This window comes from Sapajus apella, unplaced genomic scaffold (assembly GCF_009761245.1).
Source record: "Sapajus apella isolate SASKATOON/1434 unplaced genomic scaffold, GSC_monkey_1.0 scaffold1, whole genome shotgun sequence".
Classification (NCBI taxonomy): domain Eukaryota; kingdom Metazoa; phylum Chordata; class Mammalia; order Primates; family Cebidae; genus Sapajus; species Sapajus apella.
The window spans coordinates 58075760-58101013 of NW_022436941.1; the positions used below are offsets into that span (position 1 = coordinate 58075760).

At 36.7% G+C, this 25254-nt stretch overlaps 1 protein-coding gene across 6 annotated transcripts in view; it reads right to left on the bottom strand.

The window, feature by feature from the left end:
* The window catches only part of ATG10 (autophagy related 10), a 286553-nt gene that overhangs the window by 182770 nt on the left and 78529 nt on the right, over window positions 1-25254 (bottom strand). For 4 of the 6 annotated variants that reach the window (XM_032276865.1, XM_032276857.1, XM_032276873.1 and 1 more), the window contains exon 3: window positions 11367-11474. The exons of the other annotated variants lie outside the window; for them this stretch is intronic. In XM_032276865.1, the coding sequence (XP_032132756.1) occupies window positions 11367-11474 (108 nt within the window). The remainder of the gene's footprint in view (window positions 1-11366; window positions 11475-25254) is intronic. 6 annotated transcript variants of the gene reach the window in all.

Consider the following 25254-nt stretch of genomic DNA (forward strand, 5'->3'; position numbering starts at 1 on the left):
TTGCATCAAAAATTGTCTAATCGAAGTATAGGGCTTGTGTTCCCACTTCTATTTGTAAATTATCATTTCATGTAAATTATCATTTCATGTATAAGGCTTCAATAAGGACAATATGCTCATGTTCATTAAAGTAGATCAACTGTTAAATCACGTTTTTCACTACTGTTAAATGGTATCTCAATTTCCCAAAAAAAAGTCTTCAATTAAATACAAAAAAAAATCGTAAGTTGATAAAGTGATATGGTAGTATCAATACCCATTATGAAAATAAGTGTCACATAAAATAAGATATCCCAAGTCAGTGTTGATTATGTTTGCTTCTGTTGTAAATATTCATTTATATTTAGAGGATTTTTTTTTTTTTGAGACAGTGTCTCGTTCTCTCACCCACGCTGGAGTACAGTGGTGCGATCTAGGATCGCTGCAGTCTCCGCCTCCCGGGTTCAAGAAATTCTCCTGCCTCAGCCTCCTAAGTAACTCAGATTACAGGAGCATGCCGGCTAATTTTTTCATTTTTTAAATTAGAGACAGTGTTCCACCACGTTGGCCAAGCTGGTCTTGAACTCCAAGCCTCAAGTGATCCTCCCCTATTGGCCTCCCAAAGTGCTGGAATTAAAGGCATAAGCCATCACTCCCAGTCCTATGTTTAGAGGATTTTAAATTGACACAATGTATTTCTTTTGGTCACTAGTAAGGAAAATATCTTGTTCAAAAACTGCCGGTCTCACTTTCATTTCACAAATTCAGAAATGCCACATGCAAAAATTATACTACCTACTCTCAATAAATGTCTTATTTAATATGACTAGCCTGTAAGAACTACTGTTTCCCAAAGTCAGAACTAAAAGACCCCCTAACATATTTAGTAGATTTCTAAGTATCATCTCATTCTTTTAACTATCATTTTAACTTTTGATTTAGAAAATCCAAAGAAGGCAGAGATTATGATTTTCACAAATGACTTCACTTTCTATTACATTCTGCTTTGATTTTTTAAATCCTATTATTATGTACATGCTCTTGTTAATAATCTTACAGGCATAAAAATCATGAATCCAACTGTTTCTTTTTTCAATTTTATTGATGTATAATAGATATACATAGTTTTGGGGTATGTGTGATAATTTAATATATCCATATAATTTGTAAAGATCAAATCAGTGTACTTGGGATATATATCACCTTAAACATTTGTCTTTATGCTAGAAACATCTGAATTATTCTCTTCTAGCTATTTTGAAATGTACAATGGATTACTATAAACTATAGTCACCCTACTATCTATCTAACATCAGGTCTTATTTCTTCTATCAAACCACATATTTGTACCCATTAATCAACTTCACTTCATCCCCCCCACCACACTTCCCAGCCCCTACTAATCTCCAATTTACCCAATTTTCATGAGATTCACTTTTTCAGCTCCCATATATGAGTAAGAACATTCAGTCTTTCTGTGCTGGGCCTATTTCACTTAACATAACAACCTCCAATTCCATCAGAATCTACCTATTTTTCTACAGTCAGGACTGCTGGTTCAGAATAGAACAGATAAATAAATTGATTTTCCACATTATACAAAGTCAAATTAAAAAAAATAAGTATTAGCAGAGATATTCCTTTTAGACATCTTTAAATAGGAAATACGACATATACAAATAGAACTATTCATCATGAAATTCTAGAGAATTTAGAGGTTCCATAGCTCAGTCTTCTACACAATGCAGGAATCCTTTGTGAATTATTTGAGGCTAGAGATTATAAATCAGTGGCCTGATGATCATCTGCAGCCCACAGATATAGTCTAGGTGCTCTGCACAGGATTTTTTTTTAAATTAAGCCAACACACAGCAATCCAGATCCCTGCCTTTTCTTGAAAATTCACCTGGAGCTGCGTATCTACTGCCCCTTTGGAGAAAGAAGGCCTGCCCTCTCTACCTGTCACAGCTCCCACTACTTCCAATTGGCCCGTATCACTCATTCATCATTTGCTCGGCTGCTTTAAGCATCTGAGCATTTGAGTCTGTAACCACTGTTCCTAGAGAAGGCTATCTACTCTGCAGCTGAACATCTCCTTAAAGGCAAGGGAGTTCACAGCTTTGTAAGTTGACCAATTTCATTGTAGGGAACTCTAAACAAAGGGAGAGTTGTCTAGAATAATTTCCAGACACTAAAACTGTCCTATCCTCAACAAGCAACATAAGCCCACTCTTTCTTTCACAGAAAAGCCTTCTAGAAATCTGAAGCCAACTAACCTTCATTCTTCTTCAGTTCTACTTTGACAATCCTTATTAAAGTTCTTCTTTACTAATCCTCATAATAATATGTATTCAGGCACATCCCCTGCTGTTGGTATGCTTCTCTACTTGAATAAATCCTATGTATTATTCATTTAAAAACTATTATTTACATATTAATTTTTTATTTACAATGGCCATCAATGTTGTTCTTCACATGTAATACTACAATATTATATTAATCTAGCTCAGTAGTTCTCAAACTTTTTAGTCTCAGGACCCCTTTACACTTTTAAAATTCATTGAGAATCCCAATAAGATGAATTAAGAGAGTTGGAGCTATTAATAGTCATGGTATTTGAAATTAAAAGTTTAATATGATAATTATAATTATTAAAATAATAATATAAAATAATAATTCACTTAATAATTGTTAACATAACAACATGTTTCTCTGAAAAATACAGTTTCCAAAATAAAATACTAAGAAAAGTGACATTGTTTACATTTTTTGCAAATTTTTTAAATGTTTGCTTTAATAGAATATGGCTGGATTCTTCTACCTGCTTCTGCATTCAATCTGTTGCAGTATTACACGTCAGGTAGCCTCTGGAAAGCTAGAGGAAAATGAGAGTAAAAAATACAAATAATGGGCTGAGAGGCTGAGACAGGGAGAGCTCAAGAGTTTGAGGCCAGCCTGGGCAATACAGCAAAACTCTGTCTCTACAAAAAATACAAAAATTAGGCAGCCAGAAAAAAGAACAAGATCATGGCTTTTTGTGGGAACATGGATGGCGCTGGAGGCCATTATCCTTAGCAAAAGAAAACCTTCCCAGAAACAGAAAACCAAATAACACATGTTCTCACTTATAAGTGGGAGCTAAATGGTGAGAACTCATGAACACAAAGAAGGCAACACCAGACACTGGGGTCTCCTTGAGGGTGAAGGAGGTGAGAAGGGAGAGGAACAGAAAAGATAACTATTGAGTTCTAGGCTAAGTACCTGGGTGATGAAATCATCAGTACAACAAACCCCCGTGATATGAGTTTACCTAAGTAATAAACCTGTACGTGGAACCCCTCAACCTACAATAAAATTTTCTAAAAAAAAAAAAATCAAGTGCTATATTTTAACCCACGTTTACTTAATTTAAAAAAATTAGTCGGGTATGGTGGTGTGCACCTGTAATTCCAGCTACTCAGGAGGCTGAAGAGGGAGAAGCACCTGAGCCGGGGGAGGTTGAAGCTGCAGTGAATGGAGATCTTGCCACTGTACTCCAGCCTGGCCAATAGTGAGACCCCGTCTCAAAAAAATATTATAAAAAAAATACACACAACATCTTAATATCATTATAAGAATAGCTTTGATCTTGTGGACCTCCTGAAAGGGTCTCTGAGGTCTCAGTGGGTTCCCAGACCATATCTGAGCTTCACTTATGCTTCGATTAATGTAGCTTAAGTTCCTAGTTTTCTAGTATCCATGGTATTCTTTTTTACTTTCTTGAGCCTGTGGTCAACTAAAATCACTAGCTCTTTCTCAAACAATTGCTGTCAAGTCAGGCCTCTTCTTTTCATGTAAAGGCAGACCTTACACATATATTTTCCCATAGATTCCATTATGTGGATTTCAGACTACTCTTTGATAGTCATACTATTATTACCATGCCTAGATCCCCCTTAAGGCTGGTTCATCTATCCTAACCCAGCTGTTGTAATGGTCAGATAACTCACAGCAGCACACTTCTCTAGAGAGTACTCAGTAAAACTGGAGCCACCTGTCTTGAGAAGCTATGTTCACCTACACTTCAGCTACTGACTGTTAGGCTAATGACTGTCACAGAGTACAAAAGACTGGCTCCAGCGACACAAAGTGAGACTAATTCTGTGGTATGGTTTGTGCTCTGGGGCTTCCTAGGGGATCAGACTAAAGTTAGCTTCTACATGAGACCCCATTTTTCCTAGCTTTTACACCTTGCTCTGTCTTGCTTCCTCCACTACCTTTCACCCAAGAACACATCCCTCATAAATCACTTCAACAAGAATCTCCATTTCAGGCTCTGCTTCTATTGCAATACTGACTCTGGCCCACATCATATTAATTAATCTTCAGCTACGAAAGATTTCATTTATGCCAAGCATTTTATTATTAAGTAGTATAGTCATTCTGAGACCAACTCTAGACCTACTTAATCAAAACCTGGGCCAGGCGCGGTGGCTCGTGCCTGTAATCCCAGCACTTTGGGAGGCCAATGCAGATGAATCACCTGAGGTCAGGAGTTCAAGACCAGCCTGGCCAACATGGTGAAACCCCATCTCTACTAAAAATACAAAAATTAGCTGGTGGTGGCATGCATTTGTAATCCCAGCTACTTGGGAGGCTGAGACAGGAGAATCCCTTGAACTTGGGAGGCAGAGGTTGCAGTGCCAGCCTGGGTGACGGAGACAGACAGCATCTCAAAAAACAAACAAACAAAAAAAAGCAAAAACAAAAAAACCCTGAAGGCGGGACCCAGCAACTTGTTTTTAACGAGCCTTCCAGGTAATTCTGACACCCACTAAAGTAACAGACTCTTAAAACGGCTAAGAGCATGAGCTCTGGAGTCAAACATAGTCACTTCCTAGCTAAAGTCCTTAAGCAAGCTTAATCCTTGTGTCATGTCTCAGTTTCCTCATATATAAAGTGAAGATAATAAAGGTATCCAAATCATGAGTTGAAATGAATTCATATATACAAATCACTTAGCTCAGTACCCACAGTCCTCCATAAACTTAGACTGCTGTCTTTATTATAATATTGTTATTATTATTTACTGTGTGTTTGTCCACCTTCGCTAATCTTGTGCATATATTTGCCATATTAATATCCATTGTCATAAGAGTTTTGTGAAGATTAAATAAGATAATAAAGCCACTAGTAAGGTAAACTGGCATGCAATAGAGAATCAATAATTGGCCATGATAAGTATTATTTTAGCGGAATTAAAATTTTAATACATGAAAGCATTAATGCTGTCATAAATGTGTGTTGAAAGAGAATCTGTTAAAGTCATTGATAAAAAGTGTTGATCTAATAGTTCATTCAATAAAAATATTGGGAGCTAAGCAAATAATGCTCTCTAACTCCACAAAAACCCTTCCCTCAAGCTTGATATCCATTACATATCTACATTCCTTGCATATGGTTGTTCAACTATCTAAAAATAAAACTAATTTAGAAGAAAAATGTAAAAAAAATTTTAGACTTTTGATCATTATATATTTATGATCAAGAAAGGATGTATTTTACCTAAACCCTGTTTTGGAATCCTAAGGACAATAGTTAAATAAGAGTTTATGACTCTTCAGTGCAGAGTTGAAGTATCTTTTGATTAGTGATGGTTGAAATGAAAAATAATGTTGTTTTATACGATTGCTTGCAAGATTATGGAACTTATTAATTATCACAAAATTACCAATAATTTTTCATGACAGTCTAGTCTGTATATTCACTTACAACTAAATTTGATAATTTGTACAAATTAGGATTATCCCTTGAGTTCTTCTGTCTATCCTGAGCACAATCAATCTTTTTCATGAAATTTGCTTAAATACTCAATTTTTTTTTAAACCTTTTTAGTTCAGGGGTACAAGTGCAGGTTTGTTACACAGGTAAATTTGTGTCATGGGTGTTTGTTGTACAGATTATTTCATCACCCAGGTATTAAGCCTGGTACCCATTAGTTATTTTTCCTGATCCTCTCCCTCCTCTGACCTTCTACCCTCCTCTACGCCACAGTTTTTTAAATGTTAGCAGTTTGGTGAGGCATAGTGGCTCATGGCTATAATCCCAGCACTTTGGGAGGCTAAGGCAGGCAGATCACCTCAGATCAGGAGTTCGAGACCAGCCTAGCCAACATGGTGAAACCCCGTGTCTACGAAAATACAAAAATTAGCTGGGCATGATGATGGGCGCCTGTAATCCCAGTTACTTAGGAGGCTGAGAAGAGAGAATCACTTGAATCCAGGAGGCAGAGGTTGCAGTGAGCCAAGATCGTGCCATTGCACTTCAGCCTGGACAACAGAGGAAGACTCTGTCTCAAAAAAAAAAAAAAATGTTAGCAGATGACTGTCCCTTATCTAATTACATCCCACTTAAATTGTCACAGTATTTTCTACTGATATCACAAATGTGCTATCTATTAAGATAAAATATTAATTCTGAGATATTTGGGGTTTTTGGGGGGTTTTGTTTGTTTGTTTTTTTGAGACAGAGTCCTGTTCTGTTGCCCATACTAGATAGAGTGCAGTAGTGTGACCATAGCTGATTGTAACCTCAAATACCCAGACTTATGCAATAAGTCTGTCCCAGCCTCCAGAGTAGCTAGGATTACAGGTGCATGCCACCATGCCCGCCTAATTTTTCTAGTTTTATAGAGATGGGGTCTTACTTTGTTGTGCAAGCTGATCTCAAACTCCTGGACTCAAGCGATCCTCCTCTTTTGACCAAAAGAAGCGGTGGTACCACAGGTGTGAGCCACTATACCTAGCCATCTGAGGTATTTTTAAATGAAAAACTAAAATAATTCAAATCATCATACCTCTAATCATACTATTGACTAAATAAAAGTTATAAATATATGTTGAAGAAAAAGAGAACTTGAGAGGAAAATACATTTCTGTCCAATGTTGATCTAGAAAGTGAGGCGTTATATACGTAGTTCAAATGAAATGTTTTAAATGCTCTAATTAGTCTACCACTGATTTTTAGTGAGAGTCACTCTCAATTGTCTCTGTTCCACTCTCTGGAATAACTGGTGGTGGTGGCTAAATAAGGGTTAGTTTCCAACTTGGAGGCTACTCATTATTCCCAACATTTAAAGGATGTGTTACAGTCTCTGCTCTCTTCCTGTTCCTTCATGTTTCTCCATTCACATCCTACGTCTTCTTGCATAATTATGAGATAACCAGAAAAAGATAATTGTATGTGTGACATTATTAGTATTAGTAATAGCACTGCATGCTTCTTACAACTAACCAAAACAAGAAGTAAGAAGGGCCCACAATTTGAATGAGAAAACTGAAGTTTATTCAAGGTTACCTTACTAGTAAGAGGCTAAGAGAACTACAAAACAATTTCTATCTCCAAATCTACCACTCTTTCTTGTACTTGTGCTGTTGTTATAATCTGAGTAAATTAGGCAGACTAAATTTACATGAGTTGCCAAATAATTAAAAATAAAACACTGGAGTTGACTGGAGGATGAAGGGTTTATCATCCGATTCAATTCCCGTGACAACTCAGAAACACAAACTACTAAAAACTCCCTGCAAACATCTCTTTTTAAACATTGTTGATTTTTCTATGTAAATTGATTGTTGGAAAAAAAAATGTTATTCTACTAGAAACTAAACTCTTTTAGAATTCAGGCTGGGCACAGTGGCTCATGACTGTAATCTCAGCACTACAGGAAGCTGAGGAGTGAGGATCACTTGAAGCCAGGACTTTGAGACAAGCCTGGGCAACAGAGCAAAACCCACGTCTCCACATATATGTATATATATGTATACACACATATATACATATACACATATATATGTGTATATATGTAGATTATGTTGTATAAACAATAGAATCCAAGTATGATTAATATTCTTCAAACTATCCATTGACTATTACAATTTTAAATTATAATACTTTTAAAATTTATCTCTTCAAAGAGTGAAACCCATAACTTTTTTCTCTCGCTCCCTTGAAATCCCTAGGGTTATTTTAGGGGGATGTGTGTGTGTGTGTGTGTGTGTGTATGTATGTATGTACTATATATACAATATAGGTAGTATGGCATATTACAAAAAGTATGGGATGTGTGTGTATATATATATTTATGTATGTGTGTGTATATATGTGTATACAAAAAGTATATATATGTGTGTATATATACATATATGTATATACATATATGTGTATATATGTATACAAAAAGCATATGTATGTGTGTATATATACACACACACATATATACACACACACATATATACACCTATATACACACACATACCCATGCTTTTTGTAATATACTATACTACATATATTGTATATATAATACATATATATGTAGTATCTATGTATTATGTATAATACATAGATATAATTTAATCAATTCTAAGTAACTCACTTGATAATCCAGTTTATATCAAAATACAGAGGTATCTCATTTGTTAAGTGACCTAGTTCTATGGGTAATTAAAACTGAAGGTTTGGTCAAATAATACATACTCACTGAGTCGGCTTACTTCCATGGGATTTACAGTCTAAGGAACCAATCTGGCTTTTAAAACAACAAGCATGAGTCTGAGGAGTACTAAGAAGGAGCGATAAAGGACATACGCTTTTAAGGCAAATTCCTGAAGAGAAAGAACAAGAATAAATGTAACTAAAAAGAAAAAAAATTTCTAAGAAAATCTGATCTGATTGGAAGGGGGGAAATTATTTCTAGGCCCTATGTGAATATTAAATATTTATATATGTATATGTGATTTTTCAATCACTATTTCTGCTATGCAGGAGGGCGAAGCTGGTAGACACACAAAAATGGGGTACTGGGTTGTCTTGTTCTAAACTTTAAAATCTTCAGCTCTTATCTAGAAGAAAAAACGAGAGAGGGATGCCTACCTGAGCTATGGCAGTAATGGAAGCTTACAAGGATGGATAGTGACTCCAAATGAAATCACTGGACCAAGCAAAAGTAACTGTAGGGATTTCAAGGGAGTGAGAGCAAAGAGTTACGGTTTCGCTCTTTGAAAAGATAAATTTTAAAAAGAATCATAATTTAAAATTGTAATAGTCAACTGATAGTTTGAAGAATGTTAATCATACTTGGATTCTATTGTTTATATCATGTAATCTACCATTTTTTTCACTTAACATGAACTTTGTTTTTTTTTTGTTTTTTTTTGTTTTTTCTCTTTTTCAAGACAAGGTCTCACTCCATCACCCAGGCTGGAGTGCAATGGCACGATCTCAGCTCACTGCAACCTCCACCACCCAGGCTCAAACAGTTCTCCTGTCTCAGCCTCCTGAGTAGCTGGGACCACAGGTGCATGCCACCACACCTGGCTAAATTTCTGTATTTTTAGTAGAGACAGGATTTCACCATGTTGCCTAGGTTGGTCTTAAATTCCTAAGCTCAGGTGATCCACCTGCCTTGGCCTCTCAAAGAGCTGGATTACAGGCGTTGAGCCACCGCACCCGGCCAACATGAACATTTAACCTGTATAACTAAAAAGTCACCTAGAATATCACTTTTAATGACTGCATCCATCTAGGGATGTGCCGTAATTAACCAATCCATTATTATTGTATATTTCTATTGTTTTCATTTTTCCTATTATAAGTAAGGTTGAGATGAATATACTTGCAGGTAAATCTTTGTGTATTCAAGTATTTTGAGTATTTGTGTGTAATTTATTTTGATTAAAATTATTGCATCAAAAAAATAAGATGTACTGATAGAGGGATCAACATATAATAAAGCAAGCACAGCAAAATGTTAATGATAGACTTTAGGTGGTAAGCATATAGATATTCACGGCAAAATTCTTTCAACTTTTCCATATGTTTCAAATTTATTGGAAAATGTTGGAAATGAAAAATGTTGAAAAAAATTATATTTTATGAGCTAAATTCCTAGAATTGGAATAGATTATTCATAGTATGTGCACATCTCTAAACTTTGTGAAGTTAAAACATCAACCAGAAAGTGTCAGTTCCCTCACACTGTCAACACCACTTTTTAGTGCTTTTCAAATCTCTGCCAACTTGTTAGGCAAAAACTAGTAATGGATTTTTTAAATCATCATTTCTATGTTAATTTTTAAAACATTTTTTAAGTTAATATATAATGAATTGAAAAGCTTCCTAATATGCTTGGCTTCAGATTTGATGTTGGTTATTGGAACCACGAAGCAGTAATCAAGATTCAAGCATCCATCTGGGGGTACTTAGCTTATTACCAAGCACAATACTCTCAAGAATAACTTCCAAACCAAATTATAAAGGTGAAAGTTACCTTCAGGCTAGCATCACATATGGGCAAGGGGACTGATGTCTGATTGCCAAATGGTCCTGATTTAACATGTTCTGAGAAAGAGTTCTTCCTGGACAAAAAAGAGTCACCTCTTTCATTTTCCCAGGATGCTCAGAATAAAAGCACTAGTGATTTCTTCTTTTGTGCTGAAATAATTCGGTCATCACCAATCCTCTTTCAAAATTCAAGTATTTTATTTCAATATGAGTACCATATAATTGTGGTACTTCCACAGGATAGAATGCAATGGAGTCATTAAAAAGAACTATGGAATTCTGCATTTACTGACATGGAAAGATGTCCATGATATACCTGTTCATTGCAAACAACAACAACAAAAAAAAACAAGTACATATGTGTGTGTATACGATAGAAATATGTGAAAGGATACTTACTAAAATGTTAACAGTGGTAACTTATTGAAGGACATATGGGACATTTTTAAATCCTTTTTATGTATTTCTCTATTATTTATTTTTAAAATGGTTATACACAATTTTTTCACAAGAAATACAATAAGGCTATTTGCATTTCAATAAAAAGAAAACTGAAAATATCTCAGAAAACCACTCAATCATTAGTACCATAATAAAATTTGGTTCAGCAAGATTTTCAATTCAAGGTTAAAGTCCCCTAAGGAATAAGACCCAGATCCAGCATATTTTCAAGGGAAAAAGGGCTATAGGCAGAGCAGGCAAAGAGGTCTCCAATCAAGTATTATGCAGCCTGAAGCTAGGGCTGTATTATCTTCAGGGAATTTTACTTGGGAAAAAAAAAAAAATCAGTAGATAATAGAAGTCATCTGTGGTATTCAGATCCAACAGAAACCAAAAGAATGATGGCTCACTACAATCTGGAGTCAGAGTGGATCTTATATAACTTTACCACAATTCTTGCTTTCAGTATTACAAAGGAAAATACCTCCTTCTTCCCCTATAATAGGCCCAGAATCCAATGGGAAGTAGTTTAAAGTTTTTAAAATATTTACTTAACAAGAATTAAATGTTTAAATGTATACTTTACAGAGACTGAAAAGAAGAACATGACACATTAAACTACTTACCTCCATGGGAAGACAAGTCTGTCCATGAGTAAATGTCTCTGGATGTGACATCACAGGCTCATTCTTAATTTGAAAGTGTATTTTGCACATGTAGCCATCAGAACAGTCCTGTGTTTCATCACCAAAAAATATATAAAACCCCAATTATTTTAAGAATTCATCATTTTAAGAACCACTTCCCATAAGTTCCAAACTGATCAGTGAAAAACTAAATGTACCAAATGAGATGAGACTATATGGATAAAAAGACTAGTCCAACATCCTGCACATAGTAGGTCTCAATAAATGCATGTTTTATTCTCCTACCTTTCTTATTTATTAAAGATGTTTCCCCCCTCCAAGATTAAACCTTCCCCCTTTTTATCCTGACTAGTCCATAGCACCAAGATCACAGAACAAAACTTCAGCTTATAGAAATAGCTTGTCACATAATTAATATTGATTTTCATGGCATACACATAAAGAACAATTTTAGGACCTGCAATAGATCTCGAAGCTGGAAGAGAGCTTCCATTTCAATTTCTTTCTCAAGGGAAGATCTCTATGAAAATGTCCCAGAAAGGTAATTATGCATCTCAGCAACTGCCTGTGTACCTCCAGGAACCTGTGCTTGCTACTCCCTTACACAGTAGCCACCTCCTTTGGTGCATTGTACATTAAGAAAATTTTGTCCCGTATTTCACTTCCTTTAACTTAAACTTACTTAGTTCTGCCCTCTGAAGTCTAATCCTTTTTCTTTTCTTTTTTTTTTTTTTTTGAGACGGAGTTTCACTCTTGTTACCCAGGCTGGAGTGCAATGGCACAATCTCGGCTCACCGCAACCTCTGCATCCTGGGTTCAGGCAATTCTCCTGCCTCCTGAGTAGCTGGGATTACAGGCATGCGCCACCACGCCCAGCTGATTTTTTGTATTTTTAGTAGAGACGGGGTTTCACCATGTTGACCAGGATGGTCTCGATCTCTTGACCTCGTGATCCACCCGCCTCGGCCTCCTAAAGTACTGGGATTACAGGCGTGAGCCACCGCGCCCAGCCGTCTAATCCTTTTTCTACACAGCTGTTCTGAGAACGAAGAAATGACTGCCATCTGCAAATATTCCTTACAAGATACGGCTTCCAAGCCCTTTACTAGTATTTTTCTCCTGTTTCTTGTACTTGCTCTTAAATACACTGATGGATGATCTTCATCTAGCTGTGGCCAGTTCCGTTTTTTTGTTTGTTTGTTTTTGTTTTGTTTTGTTTTTCTTTTTTGAGATGGAGTTTTGCTCTTGTTACCCAGGCTGGAGTACAATGGCACGATCTCGGTTCACCACAATCTCCGCCTCCTGGGTTCAAGCAATTCTCCTGCCTCAGCCTCCCAAGTAGCTGGGACTACAGGTGTGCAACACCATGCCCAGCTAATTTTTGTATTTTTAGTAGAGACGGGGTTTCACCATGTTGACCAGGATGGTCTCGATCTCTTGACTTCGTGATCCACCTGCCTCGGCCTCCCAAAGTGCTGGGAATATAAGCGTGAGCCACCGCGCCTGGCCCAGTTCTGTTTTGTTTTTTTTTAAGATAACACTTGTTTGAATTCAATAAAGTCATGTATAAGAATATAATACCTCACCAAGCACAAACATCCATGCCAATAAATACTAATTCCCCACCAAATTGTCCCACCAACATTTATATTTTAACAGAATTAAAATAATACTAACTAAGGACTAAGGGGTTACTTAATCTTCCTATAAGAAGAGGGAAATGTGGATGCAGTGACACAAACAGGAAAAAAGCCATGTGAAGATAAAGACTGGAGAGGTCCATCTACGAGCTAAAGAACGCTAAGGATTGCCATCGGCCACTGAAGACTAGAAGCAGTAAGGAATGCTCCTTCCCTAGAGCCTTAGGTGGGAGCAGGTCCCTGCCAACAACTTGATTTCAGACTTCTAACCTCCAGAACTGTGAGACAATAAATTTCTGCTACTTTAAGTCTTCCAGCTTGTGGTATTTCATTATGACGTTCCTAGGAAACTAAAACAGTAACTCTATTTTTTAAGAGACTTGGCAGCACCTTAACAATGCCTCCCAGTAAGTTGTGCTGACAAACTGCCAGCCCTCACTCAAGTGGCTGCACTGGTTGGTTGTTGTCAGCACTAGTTTTGATTGGTTGGATCCAGCTCATTCTGATTGGTTGATGCCTCTGTCACAGGTTCTTAAATATTTTTAATAACATTCCTGCCTGTAAAGTAGACCAACAGATATCCAATACTGTAATTTTTAATTATTTAATTAAGGATATCCATTGTGTAGATGGAATTACTGTTTTAAATTCCAGCTCTACACTATCCGACCACAAAGCAGACCCTGTGACGGTCTTCTACCATTGAAACCTTTGTATTCAGAAAAATGTAAATTTAACATTGGCTTAAACTGAGAAACATATATGTACTGACCGTTGACATTGCCACTGTTTCACATCAAACATCTATCTATTATTCCTTCTTTTGGAGCAGTAGTCATTGCTCCTTTAAGGAACCATTCCCTGATTTTGAAAGCAATGATTCCTTAGAGGAACATTGGCTACTGTTCCTCTAATTACAGCTCCAGGGATAGACACAGGACTCCAATCTTGCCAATCAGTACTGCTGGCCCCAGAGACTCTGAAGGACAAATTATCTACAATCACAGCCAATGGGATACAATTCAGGATTTGGTTTGGGGAGTTTGGGAAAGGTGGCTGTTCTCTTTTCCACAAGGTTTGAACCACACAGACCAAAAATTAAAATAAAATAAACCAACTGGCAGCCACCAGGTAATTAAACAAAGTCTGCTTTGCAACTCAGAGGAAAGCAAGACCATGAGATGCAAAGAAACCAGATTCTGACTAGGTTATTTACACCAACCATATCTGAAACTAGTTCTACCTCAACTTTTCAATTATATGACCCCAAAAAGTCCCTTCTTGGCTTCACCCAATAGGTTGGGTTTTATGTCACTTGCAACCAAAATAATTTTGCTCTTAAGTAACATAAATTGTGTTTAATAGTTTAAAAATAGAAGATTCCTATTGTATTGTATCATCAATCTCACTGTGATAATCAACAGTTGATTATATAAAAGATTTACCATACACAGTTATGCATCACCTAATGGCAGGAATACCTTTTGAGAAACACGTCATTGAGCTATTCTGTCATGGTACAACATCATAGACTGTGCTTACACAAACCTGAATGGTATAGCCTCCTACGTACCTAGGCTATATGACATAGTTGCTTGCTCCTAGGCTGCAAACCTGTACAGCATGTTACTGTACTAATTGCAGACAACTGTAACAAAATGATAAGTATTTGTGTATCTAAGCATGTTTGAACAAAGAAAAGGTACTGTAAAAATGCAGTATTATAATCTTATGGGAACACTGTATATGTGGTCTGTCTTTGACTGAAATGTTATTATGCAGCATGACTATACAGTAAAACTATAATAGCAGGTGTTTGTGAGAAAAATTACTCAAAGTCTGCAATTTCAAAATGATCTAGCCATAGAGATAAAAACCAAAACTCTCAGGATATTCTGAGAACACAAAGCTGCATTGTGTGCACTAAATATAACTCATTAAATGAGGGTAACTGCTCTATTTTGTATTTTCCTATATCTGAGCCCTGGTCATACAACCTCCTCTTAAGGGAACATAACGTTTAGTAAAATTCTAATTACAATGCAAAATACATCTCCTTTGACATTAAAAGAGATGAGTCAAAAATTCCTGTGCACCTATGTTATAAAATCTAAATATATTATCTGGCCTCTTTCCCAATGAGTTAAGATAAAGAGATATGTCACTTTCAATATTACTTATAATGTAAGGAATTTTTACTTACATTTCAGGTAATTTCTAATAGCATTTATTATTATCTATAGGGAAGTACACTGGGTTTTTGCTCTATATTTGGTACTAGTGATTTTTTTCAATATCAATCTTTTCAGTCAAGATTAGCCTTGAAAAATTAAATATAGAGTTTTTTGGATTTTGATTTCCCTTTAAACACTTCCACAAAACTAGGTCTTTCTCCTACTTTGTTTTAATTTAAGGTAGAAAAATATGTCTTGTTCTCCTCTGTTGAAGATGCTTTTTTAGAGACAAACACAAAAGCATGAGAACTGCAACTCTCTGTCAGCCCCGTAGTCCATCTAGCCCAGTAAACAATGTTAACTCAAATCCCCGCTTGGCAATGAAGTTTTCCAGACCATTCCAACTAACACTCCTCTCTTGCTTCCCTGCATCCTTTTTGTACTTATCATAGCTTACACTTCAACATTTAACTCTTCTTTAATTTTTTAACATTTGTTAGTTTTATTTCTCCCAGTAGATCATAAGCTCAGGGCGTAGGCCCCCAGCCTCTAAGGGATGACAAGATCTTTATAGGAACCAGATTCCATTCCACATAAAAACCTGATGCAGACAGTGTATGAAAACACCCTGGACAAGCATGTGAGGATGTAATAACAAAGGGGAGCTTCGAGTTTATCCAATTCAAGCCTCTCATTTTAAAGATAAGAGGGTGAAGGAGTAAAGCACTTCTAAGAAACTTGTCTTACCGCTAATTAGTTGGAGACAGAGCAGGAAGTGGAGAAAGCGGATCTCTTGACCTGAGTATTCTTTCTAGCACACTAAGCAAATTCTGCCAGAGAGTAGGACCATGGCTTACTGACTCTCATGGACTGGTACGGGCCAGTGCTTTGCACTTTAAATAACAAACTCAAGCCACTCAAGTGTGATGTGGGGACCAGCAGCCACAGCATGAGCTGCAAGCTTATTAGACAGACATGTAGAATCTCAAGCTCCACCCCAGACTTCCTGATTCTGTATTTAAAATGTGATCCCCGGGTGATTTGTATGCACATTTTGGAAGTACTGAGGCATGTACTGCAATCCCTGACTCAAAGCGACAGCAAACTAACTGCATTAACAATGGCTTGCAATTGGAGCTGCACATTAGACCCCCCTGGGGAGTTTTCAAAATGTTGCTGGGGTCCCACCTCAGAACAATTAAGTCAGAATCTACCTAGCAGATTCTAGCACAGCAGCCAAACTTGAGAATGACTATACTCAATTCCTTGGAGCCCCCCTTTTGAACTCAATGAACACAATCAATCAGGTAATATGCAGCTACCTCAGGAGAAAAGTCCACAAACAACTCAAGATCTTCATGAACAACATAGCTCATCTGGAGCTCTCCAAATGCTAAAATCACCTCTGTCAATGCTCTCTTCTTGGAGGCTTTTCTATGCTGAAACTGCCTTTGATGTGGTCTTTACCACTACCTCAAAAACTACTTTCTGGCAACTTGGCCAGTGTTGGCCCTCTGAAACTTTAGTTTTGTAACTTAAAATTGTTCCATGTTCAACTACACTTCACCTATTAGGACTCCTTGCTGTCCATTCACCACAAAACATGTTGCTTCACTCTATCACTATAGAAGAGAAATTAATAAGAAATATCCAGCTGTTACATCCCAGAAAACACTAATTAAAAAGAGAATACTTTCTCACAGCCAAAACTCTTCCAGTATCTAAACAGAATGCCCTTCACCTTAGACCAAAATAAGAAATATTTAAATGAGGAAAAAAAAAAAAAAACCTAAATGTGCTAGATGAAAATATAGGAGAATACTTTTTTTTTTTTGAGACAGAGTTTCACTATTGTCACTCAGGCCAGAGTGCAATGATGCAATCTCCACTCACACAATCTCCACCTCCTGGGTTCAAATGATTCTCCTGCCTCAGCCTCCTGAGTAGCTGGGATTACAGGTGCCCGCCACAACAGCCAGCTAGTTTTTGTATTTTCAGTAGAGACAGGGTTTTACCATGTTGGCTAGGCTGGTCTCAAACTCCTGACCTCAGATGATCCACCCACCTTGGCCTCCCAAAGTGCTGGGATTACAGGTGTAAGCCACCGTGCCCAGCTAAAAATACATATTTTTTTTAATATGATAAAAACCCAGAAGTCATAAAAGACTGATAAATTCTACTGCAGGCAAACAAACTCTTAACACTATAAAGTTAAAAGACATATCAAAATGTGAAAAAGGATTTGTAGCTTATATCATAGAAAAGAACTAATATTTTCAATACAAAATAGCTTTAATTTCCTCAAAATATAAATAGTTCCACCAAATCAATAAGAAAGAGTCCAACAGCCTAACAGGAGAATAAGCAAAGGAAATACAGATAGTTTACTTAAAAAAAAAATGTAAATAAAAATATGTTCAAAGTTAGCCATAAGAAAAATGCATATTAAAAACTGTGATAACATTTTTTACTTATCAGATTGGGAAAGATCAAAAAGTATGAAAGGGACTGTATAGACAAAAACATGGATAAAACAAGCAGGCACTCTCATAATGACATTGCCAGGGGCCGGGGAGTTTAAATTAGCATAAGATCCCTGAAGAACAAGTTGGCAAAAACTATCAAAATTTAAAATACACACACCTTAGACTCAAAAATGTTACTTCCAAGAATTTATCTTATAGATATAGTCACATATGTAATATATAAAATTCATATAATGATTATTAAAATGTTATTTTAATAGGATAAGGTTGGAAACAACCTAAATTTCCATCAGTGAGGATTGGCTAAATAAATTATTTTATATACAAATAATGAGATAGTATGCAACCACAAAAAATAAAGAATGAGTTCAAGACAGACCATTAAGTTATTTTTTTAAGTGCAACACAGTATGAATACATGTATGCTACCATACACTTAAATGTAAGTGTACATGCTGCATGTACAGTGAATATATCTGGAAAGACACCCAAGACCAAGATATCAGTGGCAACCTCTGAGGGTTTGAGTAGAGAAAGTGGAAGGGTTAGAAAGGAGACTGAACTTTTTATTGTAAAACCCTTTGTGCCTATAAATAAATGGCACTTCATTTTAAACAAATAATTAATTGCCTTTGCACATATGCCTCCAGGCTACCACATTGCTGGGGCAGATTCTAATCTTGAACTTTTAAGGTCCTATAGGCCTTACAGAATCCAAGAGAGACAAGCAAGATTTCTAGTATAGTGCTGATTGCATTTTGGATAGAGATCTAAGGATTTCCTGATAGAACATGTTTGGGTCTGTTTTAGTACAAGCTGTCATAGGGCTATGCCACCCAGCAAGCTATGTTATGCCTGCTGGAATCCAGCTAACAAAATAATTATAGGACTTCTGTTGCTGAGTTTAACAAGATCGTCTCTAGACACATCTAAAAGAAAATGGGTGGTAATCTAAGGGTCTCAGCTATACTTCAGAATAAGTCATTTTATATAGGACTTCAACTCAAGTTAACTGCCCAGAATCATCAGATGCAGAAAGGGACTGACAAGTCCACTAAGGAGGAAGACAATTGAATTTTCTAGGTCAATGTCAGCACTGATCAAACAAGGCCTTCAAGGTCAATGGAGCCCTAAGGAATAGGTCAAACCTAGGCCAAAGATCTCAGGTGACTGTTCTTTGCTGCTGTAGAAGATCAAACCAATACTACCAGTAGCTGCTCAAAACTAATTAACTTCGGGGGTAAAAAGAAAAAAGTAAAAATTACTGCTAAGTAGCAAAGTTTACACTAGATAGGCCAGACATTAAACTAATATCCATCCATTTTTTAAAAGGTAAAGGCAAATCATATAGGCAAGGAACTGTTATGGATGTAGAAGACCCTCCAGAACACAATGCTGAATATGTTAATACCAGTCTTCCCCACACCCCAAATATCTACCCGATCCCAGTAACACTGACTTCATTTCTGATAGTGTCACACCTTTCAAATGCATGAGTGGATCTTGGCCAGGGCAGACTCTGGTGCCTCTGGTTATATTACATACAAAGGTGAGTTCATACAAAGAGTGACCAGCTCTAGTCAAAGTGATTCATTGGTAACTGCTAGCCTCCGGCTCATTTAGACAAAAACTCAAGAGTGAAAGAAAATAAGGATATAATATATTTCATCTTTGATAAAGAAATTTGCATTGCTACAATTTTCCCTTGGTCCTATGGTATTTTGGGGTCTATTAAACCTGACACAGCCATTAATTAAATAGTCCACCCATACCTCAGAATTTCCTGGGGGAAAGGGCTGGAGATACATATAAAATAATAAATTCCACTTAAGGAAACTGAACCTGTCCTTCTGGGAAAGAATTAAACCTTCTGGATGTGTTCAGCCCAATAGAGACTAGTACCCACTTGATTCGCCATCTCCATGATATAATCCACAATTATTGCTTTCATTTGTGTGACCTAACTTGTGAGTCCCATTGAATACATTTGCTCACTAACTGGGAATTAAACCACAGAAAAACACTGTGACACTCGATCCTTGATTGAAGGTTTTCTGTCTGTGCACAGTTTAAAAGAGGTTTGTTAGTGTGGTCATGGTATGAAACTAACAGAGTTTTTAGAATTTTTTTTTTTTAAGAGATAGTATCTTACTCTGTCATCCAGGCCACAGAGCAGTAGCATGATCACAGCTCCCTGCAGCTTCCAACTCCTGGGCCCAGGCCATCCTCCTGTTTCAGTCTCTTAAGTAGCTAGGACTGTAGGTATATGCCACCACATCTGCCTGATTTTTTTTTTTAAGAGATGGAGTCTTGCTATGTTGCCCAGCTCGTCTCAAACTCCTGGCCCCAAGCAATCCTCCTGCCTCAACTTCCAAAGTGCTAGGATTAAAGGTGTGAGCCTCCACACTCGGCCAAGAATTTGTAAAATTTTGATTTGACTTGAAATAGTCTCTGTCAATGAGCAGTGTGACAGAGGATTATACCACCTTCAAAGAATTATACCATCCATTATACTACAAAGAATTATACCACCTATTACACTACTTATTTCTGAAATGAATCCTGTTTATATAAACAGACTAATTACGTACTTTTATTAGGTTTAAATTTTTAATCAACTTATAAACAAAGCACAGAGAACTAAATTATAGTTACTGAATAGAATATAAATATTATAAATCTTGATGATGTAAAAATATCAAAAATCAGAAGGAAAATAGAAAGGAATGTAGGAGGCAGAAATAATACACTGAATTCTTCATTTAGCATGGCAGAAATTAATAGTTATTGTCCAAAGACGAGAAATTAGAAAGGAGAAATACATTATTTAAAGTTATAGGGGTAACCATGAGAATAACGAAGGATTATTCATCATCAATAGGGGTTCCATTAAACAAATTAAAATCATCCATGCAATGGAATACTACATAGCTATTATAAATAATAAGGTAATTCTGTATAAGCTCGCAAGGAAAAATGTCAATGATATAATGTTAGGTGGAAAAAGTAAGTTATAGAACAATGATCCCATTTATGTAAACACATATATAAATGTATATACATATATTTATATGTGCATAGAAAAAAACTACAGAATTGGGTCTGAGGAGGAGAGAAAGATTTTCATCCTTACTTTATATATATCTATGTATTATTAAACATTTTTAAATGAAACCATGTGTTATTTTTTCTTGTAGAAATAAAATAAAGACCCAATCCATGAAAGAAAAAGTAATAGTGCACTAGGGAGACTGAGATCTAAATCAGAAGTAAGAAAACTTCATTAAAACTTTCCTTTCACTCTGTGATAAATACGATTCTAAGAACCATAAAATGTTCTGACAACCCGAGCTAATTTTTGTTTTTATTTTCTCTCCTTTTTGAACTCGTTCTCCAGTTACTAACCCAAAATGGGGCCAATACTTCTTTCTTAGGTTACTACCTAATTACAGCACACCTTCACTCTGTTTTTGAAGTAAACATTTTTTTATGCCACTTAGGACTTTCAATTTTCAATGCCATCCAATAATGCCAGAACTGTGCTCATTTGTATAAGAAGTTAGTTTTCTTACAATATTCCTACTCCCTTTTCCTGGCAGCTCTCAAACCTACCAAATCCCCCTTCTTTTCACCTCCAGCCCCTTCCTAACTTCCTAGATGAGCAGTATAACATGCTTCCCCATTCCTGTAATGCAGGTCAGAGCACAGAAAGGACAGAGGCCCCCAAGGAATAAGTGGCAGAAAAAATCAGCCACTTGTCAGGCTAGAAAAGAAGGTTACTGGGAGCAATTTGGTGACCTGATTTGGGGAGAAGCACACATGCATATGTGTTTGCATATTCTTCCACAGCCTGCTTATGAAACACAAGTTTCTAAAGAATGATTACAGTTTAAATGTTGCTAAGTTTCTTCCTCTTCTTAGACCCAAAGCATCAAAAGTAAGTTTAAAACACACTAGTTCCATTTTCCTTATTAATTATTTTTAACAGATATCTCCAGAATGTTAGGTTTCACTATTAAGCATTTTCTTTTTCCTCTTTCATTTTTTAATAACAGTTTGTTGTCAGGTTTTCCAACTTGCCTATTTTGAGTTTTCAATTTTCAGTTCATAGACATGGGACCTCCATATGTGCCCTCTTACTTTGTATTATATTAAACAATTTGGTTTTGGCTCTCAGAATGCTCCTGCTTATTTGTGCCAGAGGAATAGCCAACGGATATTATAACTGATCGGAGGGGATGTAGGGGGCCTGCTGTTGAAATCTATTTTCTTCTCTCTTTGTTCCTGCTTCCAATTTAAGTTTGGAGAGATTTTGCCATATTATGTCTGTTGGCTCGCTGAAATGTTCTTAAAGATTTAGTTTTGCTTCTCCAATACTGTAGATAAAATAAGAAGAAAAAAAAAAGTACAGATGACCTAAGTGTTAGCCTTTTTCATTTTGATTTCTAGATTTAAAGTTACTCCAAATCTTTTCCTTTCATAAATTTTTGTTTTTAAACCATTGGCTATTATATGAAAATTACTCAAGACAATTAAGAAATTAAAGTAGTTTTATACTTTAATAAATGGAAAGAAATTTGATAGTACTGATGATAAAAACAATTATCAGGGTAGCAAGTTGTCACTTTGATTTCAAAGCACTATCCTTGCAAAGCAGTACAAATAATTTATTAACTTTCCCAGTTTTTAGTGAAATGAAAGGTGCCTGAGCTTAAGCAGTTTAACTCCTCAGAAAAGGATCCTGCTACAGGGTGAGGGGAAGAACAGGGAAAGTAAGAAAGGCCTCCCTGGGATAGGCCGTACAAAGTATCACAAACTGGTGGCTTAAAACAACAAATGTTTGTTTTCTCACAGCTCTTGAGGCTAGAGGTTGGAAATCAAGGAGTTGGCCATGCTCTCTCTTTAGGCTGTTTCCTCTTCCTAGATTCTGGTTGTTGCCAACTTTGAAACATATTAGTCATGGCCTTCTCCCCTGTGTGTCTGGGTCTCTGTGGCCAAATTTCCCTCTTCTTATAAGGATACCAGTCATATTGGATTTAGGACTCACCCTAATCCAGTATGACTTCATCTTAATTTGATTATATCTGCAAAGACCTCATTTCCAAATATGGTCACATTCACAGGGCTCCGGGAGGCCATGAATTTGGGGAGACATTATTCAATTCAATACATGTGGAAAGGCAGGAAGAGGTAGAAGAAATGCAGCTCCTCAGCGTTATCATCTAACCTGGAGACAGCTCACACAGGAGAACAGCTGAGGTAGGACAGAGTTGATGGCCAGTGCTTTAGAAACTGTTCCAGCCTGGGAACACTAGGCCAGATTTTCAGTGCTACTGTTGGAAACCAAAAGGGCTTTAACCAAGAATGAGGCAGTGGGTACTGACAGCTTTGAGAGAAGGCTGCATGGTAGTACAATCACTGCTTTTTATCTATGGAGCATGGATATGGTGAGATCGAAAACTTTACTGAGGTCATTCTGCATTCAACATTCACTACTTGGATCAGTACCAGACACATGGCAAACTCACATAGTCAGCAGAGAGGAGGGACAAGAAGGGAAGAAATGGAAGGAGAGAGGGAGAATATAATCCACTCAGCCTTTTTTATTAATGTAACAAAAGTTTCTTGACATATTTCCCAGAATGAGTCACAATCTCTGCCCTCCTAGTCATTTCTATCCAAGCCTATGAAGGTTTAAAGCTCTTATACTGAATTCCCTCTTTCTCTGTGTCATCTATCAGAACTCCTGCTTCCCATAGCTTGGCATTAATATCCCAGAAAAAGGAGGAAAGCTGTTGCCTCTGCATCAAGGCAGAAGCATACAACACAACAGCAGAAGGAGAAGAAGCACATCACCTCACTCCACCCCTCAACGTACAAACCTTAGGGAATCTCCTTAAATATCTCCTCTCCTTCAGTTCCATGAGTTAATCATCTTCTCCAACTGCTGGGTTCCTAATTTTAAGGTCAAAAATAGATGACCTTAAACTGATGATCATACATCTAATAATATCTTAATCTAAAATTTATATTTGTTAATTTTACACTTCACATAAATGGGGTATCCTTCAAATACTTTTGTATTAAGTGTTTCTTTGGCCCACCAGCCATAATAGAATAACAGAATAGACATACCCTCCCACAGTAAACAACTAGAAAACCAAACATAAAATATAAAATTGGAGTTTTCAAACACTGAACACAGGCAGTGCAGAACAGTGATCTCTGAGAGAAGAGAAATAAACAAGGTGAGCCTGAAAAGTATCCCAGCTAGAGAAAGTTTCTAGACAGTACAGGGATGGGATATCCACACAGAGCCCCCAGTATTACTAAGTTGGGGAGACACAGTTCAGAGTTTGGAGAAACAGACTGACAAGAATCTGTGCAGCAGAGTATAAGGGAGGCACTGAAAGAAAGAACTCAACCATTGTGGAAGACAGTGTAGCAATTCTTCAAGGATCTAGAAATAGAAACACCATTTGATCCAGCAATCATATTACTGGGTATATATCCAAAGGATTATAAATCATTCTATTACAAAGACACATAGATATGTATGTTTATTGTGGCACTGTTCACAATAGCAAAGACTTGGAACCAACTCAAATGCCCATCAATGATAGACTGAATAAAGAAAATGTGGCACATATACACCATGCAATACTATGCAGCCATAAAAAAGGATGAGTTCATTTCCTTTGCAGGGACATGGATGAAACTGGAAACCATCATTCTCAACAAACTGACACAAGAACAGAAAACTGAATACCACATGTTCTCACTCATAAGTGGGTGTTGAACAATGAGAACACATGGACACAGGGAGGGGAACATCATACACTGGGGCCTAGGGGGTGGGAGGCTAGGGGAGAAATAGCAGGGGGTGGGGGGATTGGGAAGAGATAGCATTAGGAGAAATACCTAATGTAGTTAACGGGGCTATGATGCGGCAAACTTCTACTACAGCACATGTATACCTATGTAACAAGCCTACACGATCTGCACATGTACCCCGGAACTTAGAGTTAAATAAATAAACAAACAAATAAATAAATAAATAGAAAAAAAGAAAGACTTCTCAAGATCCTCAGAGGAGTCTTTTGTGAGTCTTTCACTAAGTAGTAATCTGCATATGGACATGAAGAAACTACTGATATCTAGCAAGAAACAGTAAAAAGAAGTACACAGAACAATCCTCAGAACCCACAAAGGACTAGGAATAGTTCATATTCCCACCAGTGAGAGTATAAACCATCCTAACATGCACAGCAATGAACAGCATCCTCAGAAAGTAAATGCCTTAGTTGTGGTCCAAATTAGACCTAGTCTAAAGGCTGTTTGCTCTCACAAATCAACCCTTGAAAGATCAAACCAATTCCAAGGATCTTAACTGCACTCCAGAAAAAGTCTGAAAATATCTAAATGAAAAAATTACCAAGCATGAGAAGAAACAGGTAAATATGACTGACACAGGAAAGAAAAAACAGTCAATAGAAATGGACCCAGAAATATGCAGGTGATAGAATTAGAGACCATGATATAGTTTCGATTTGTGTCTCCCAAATCT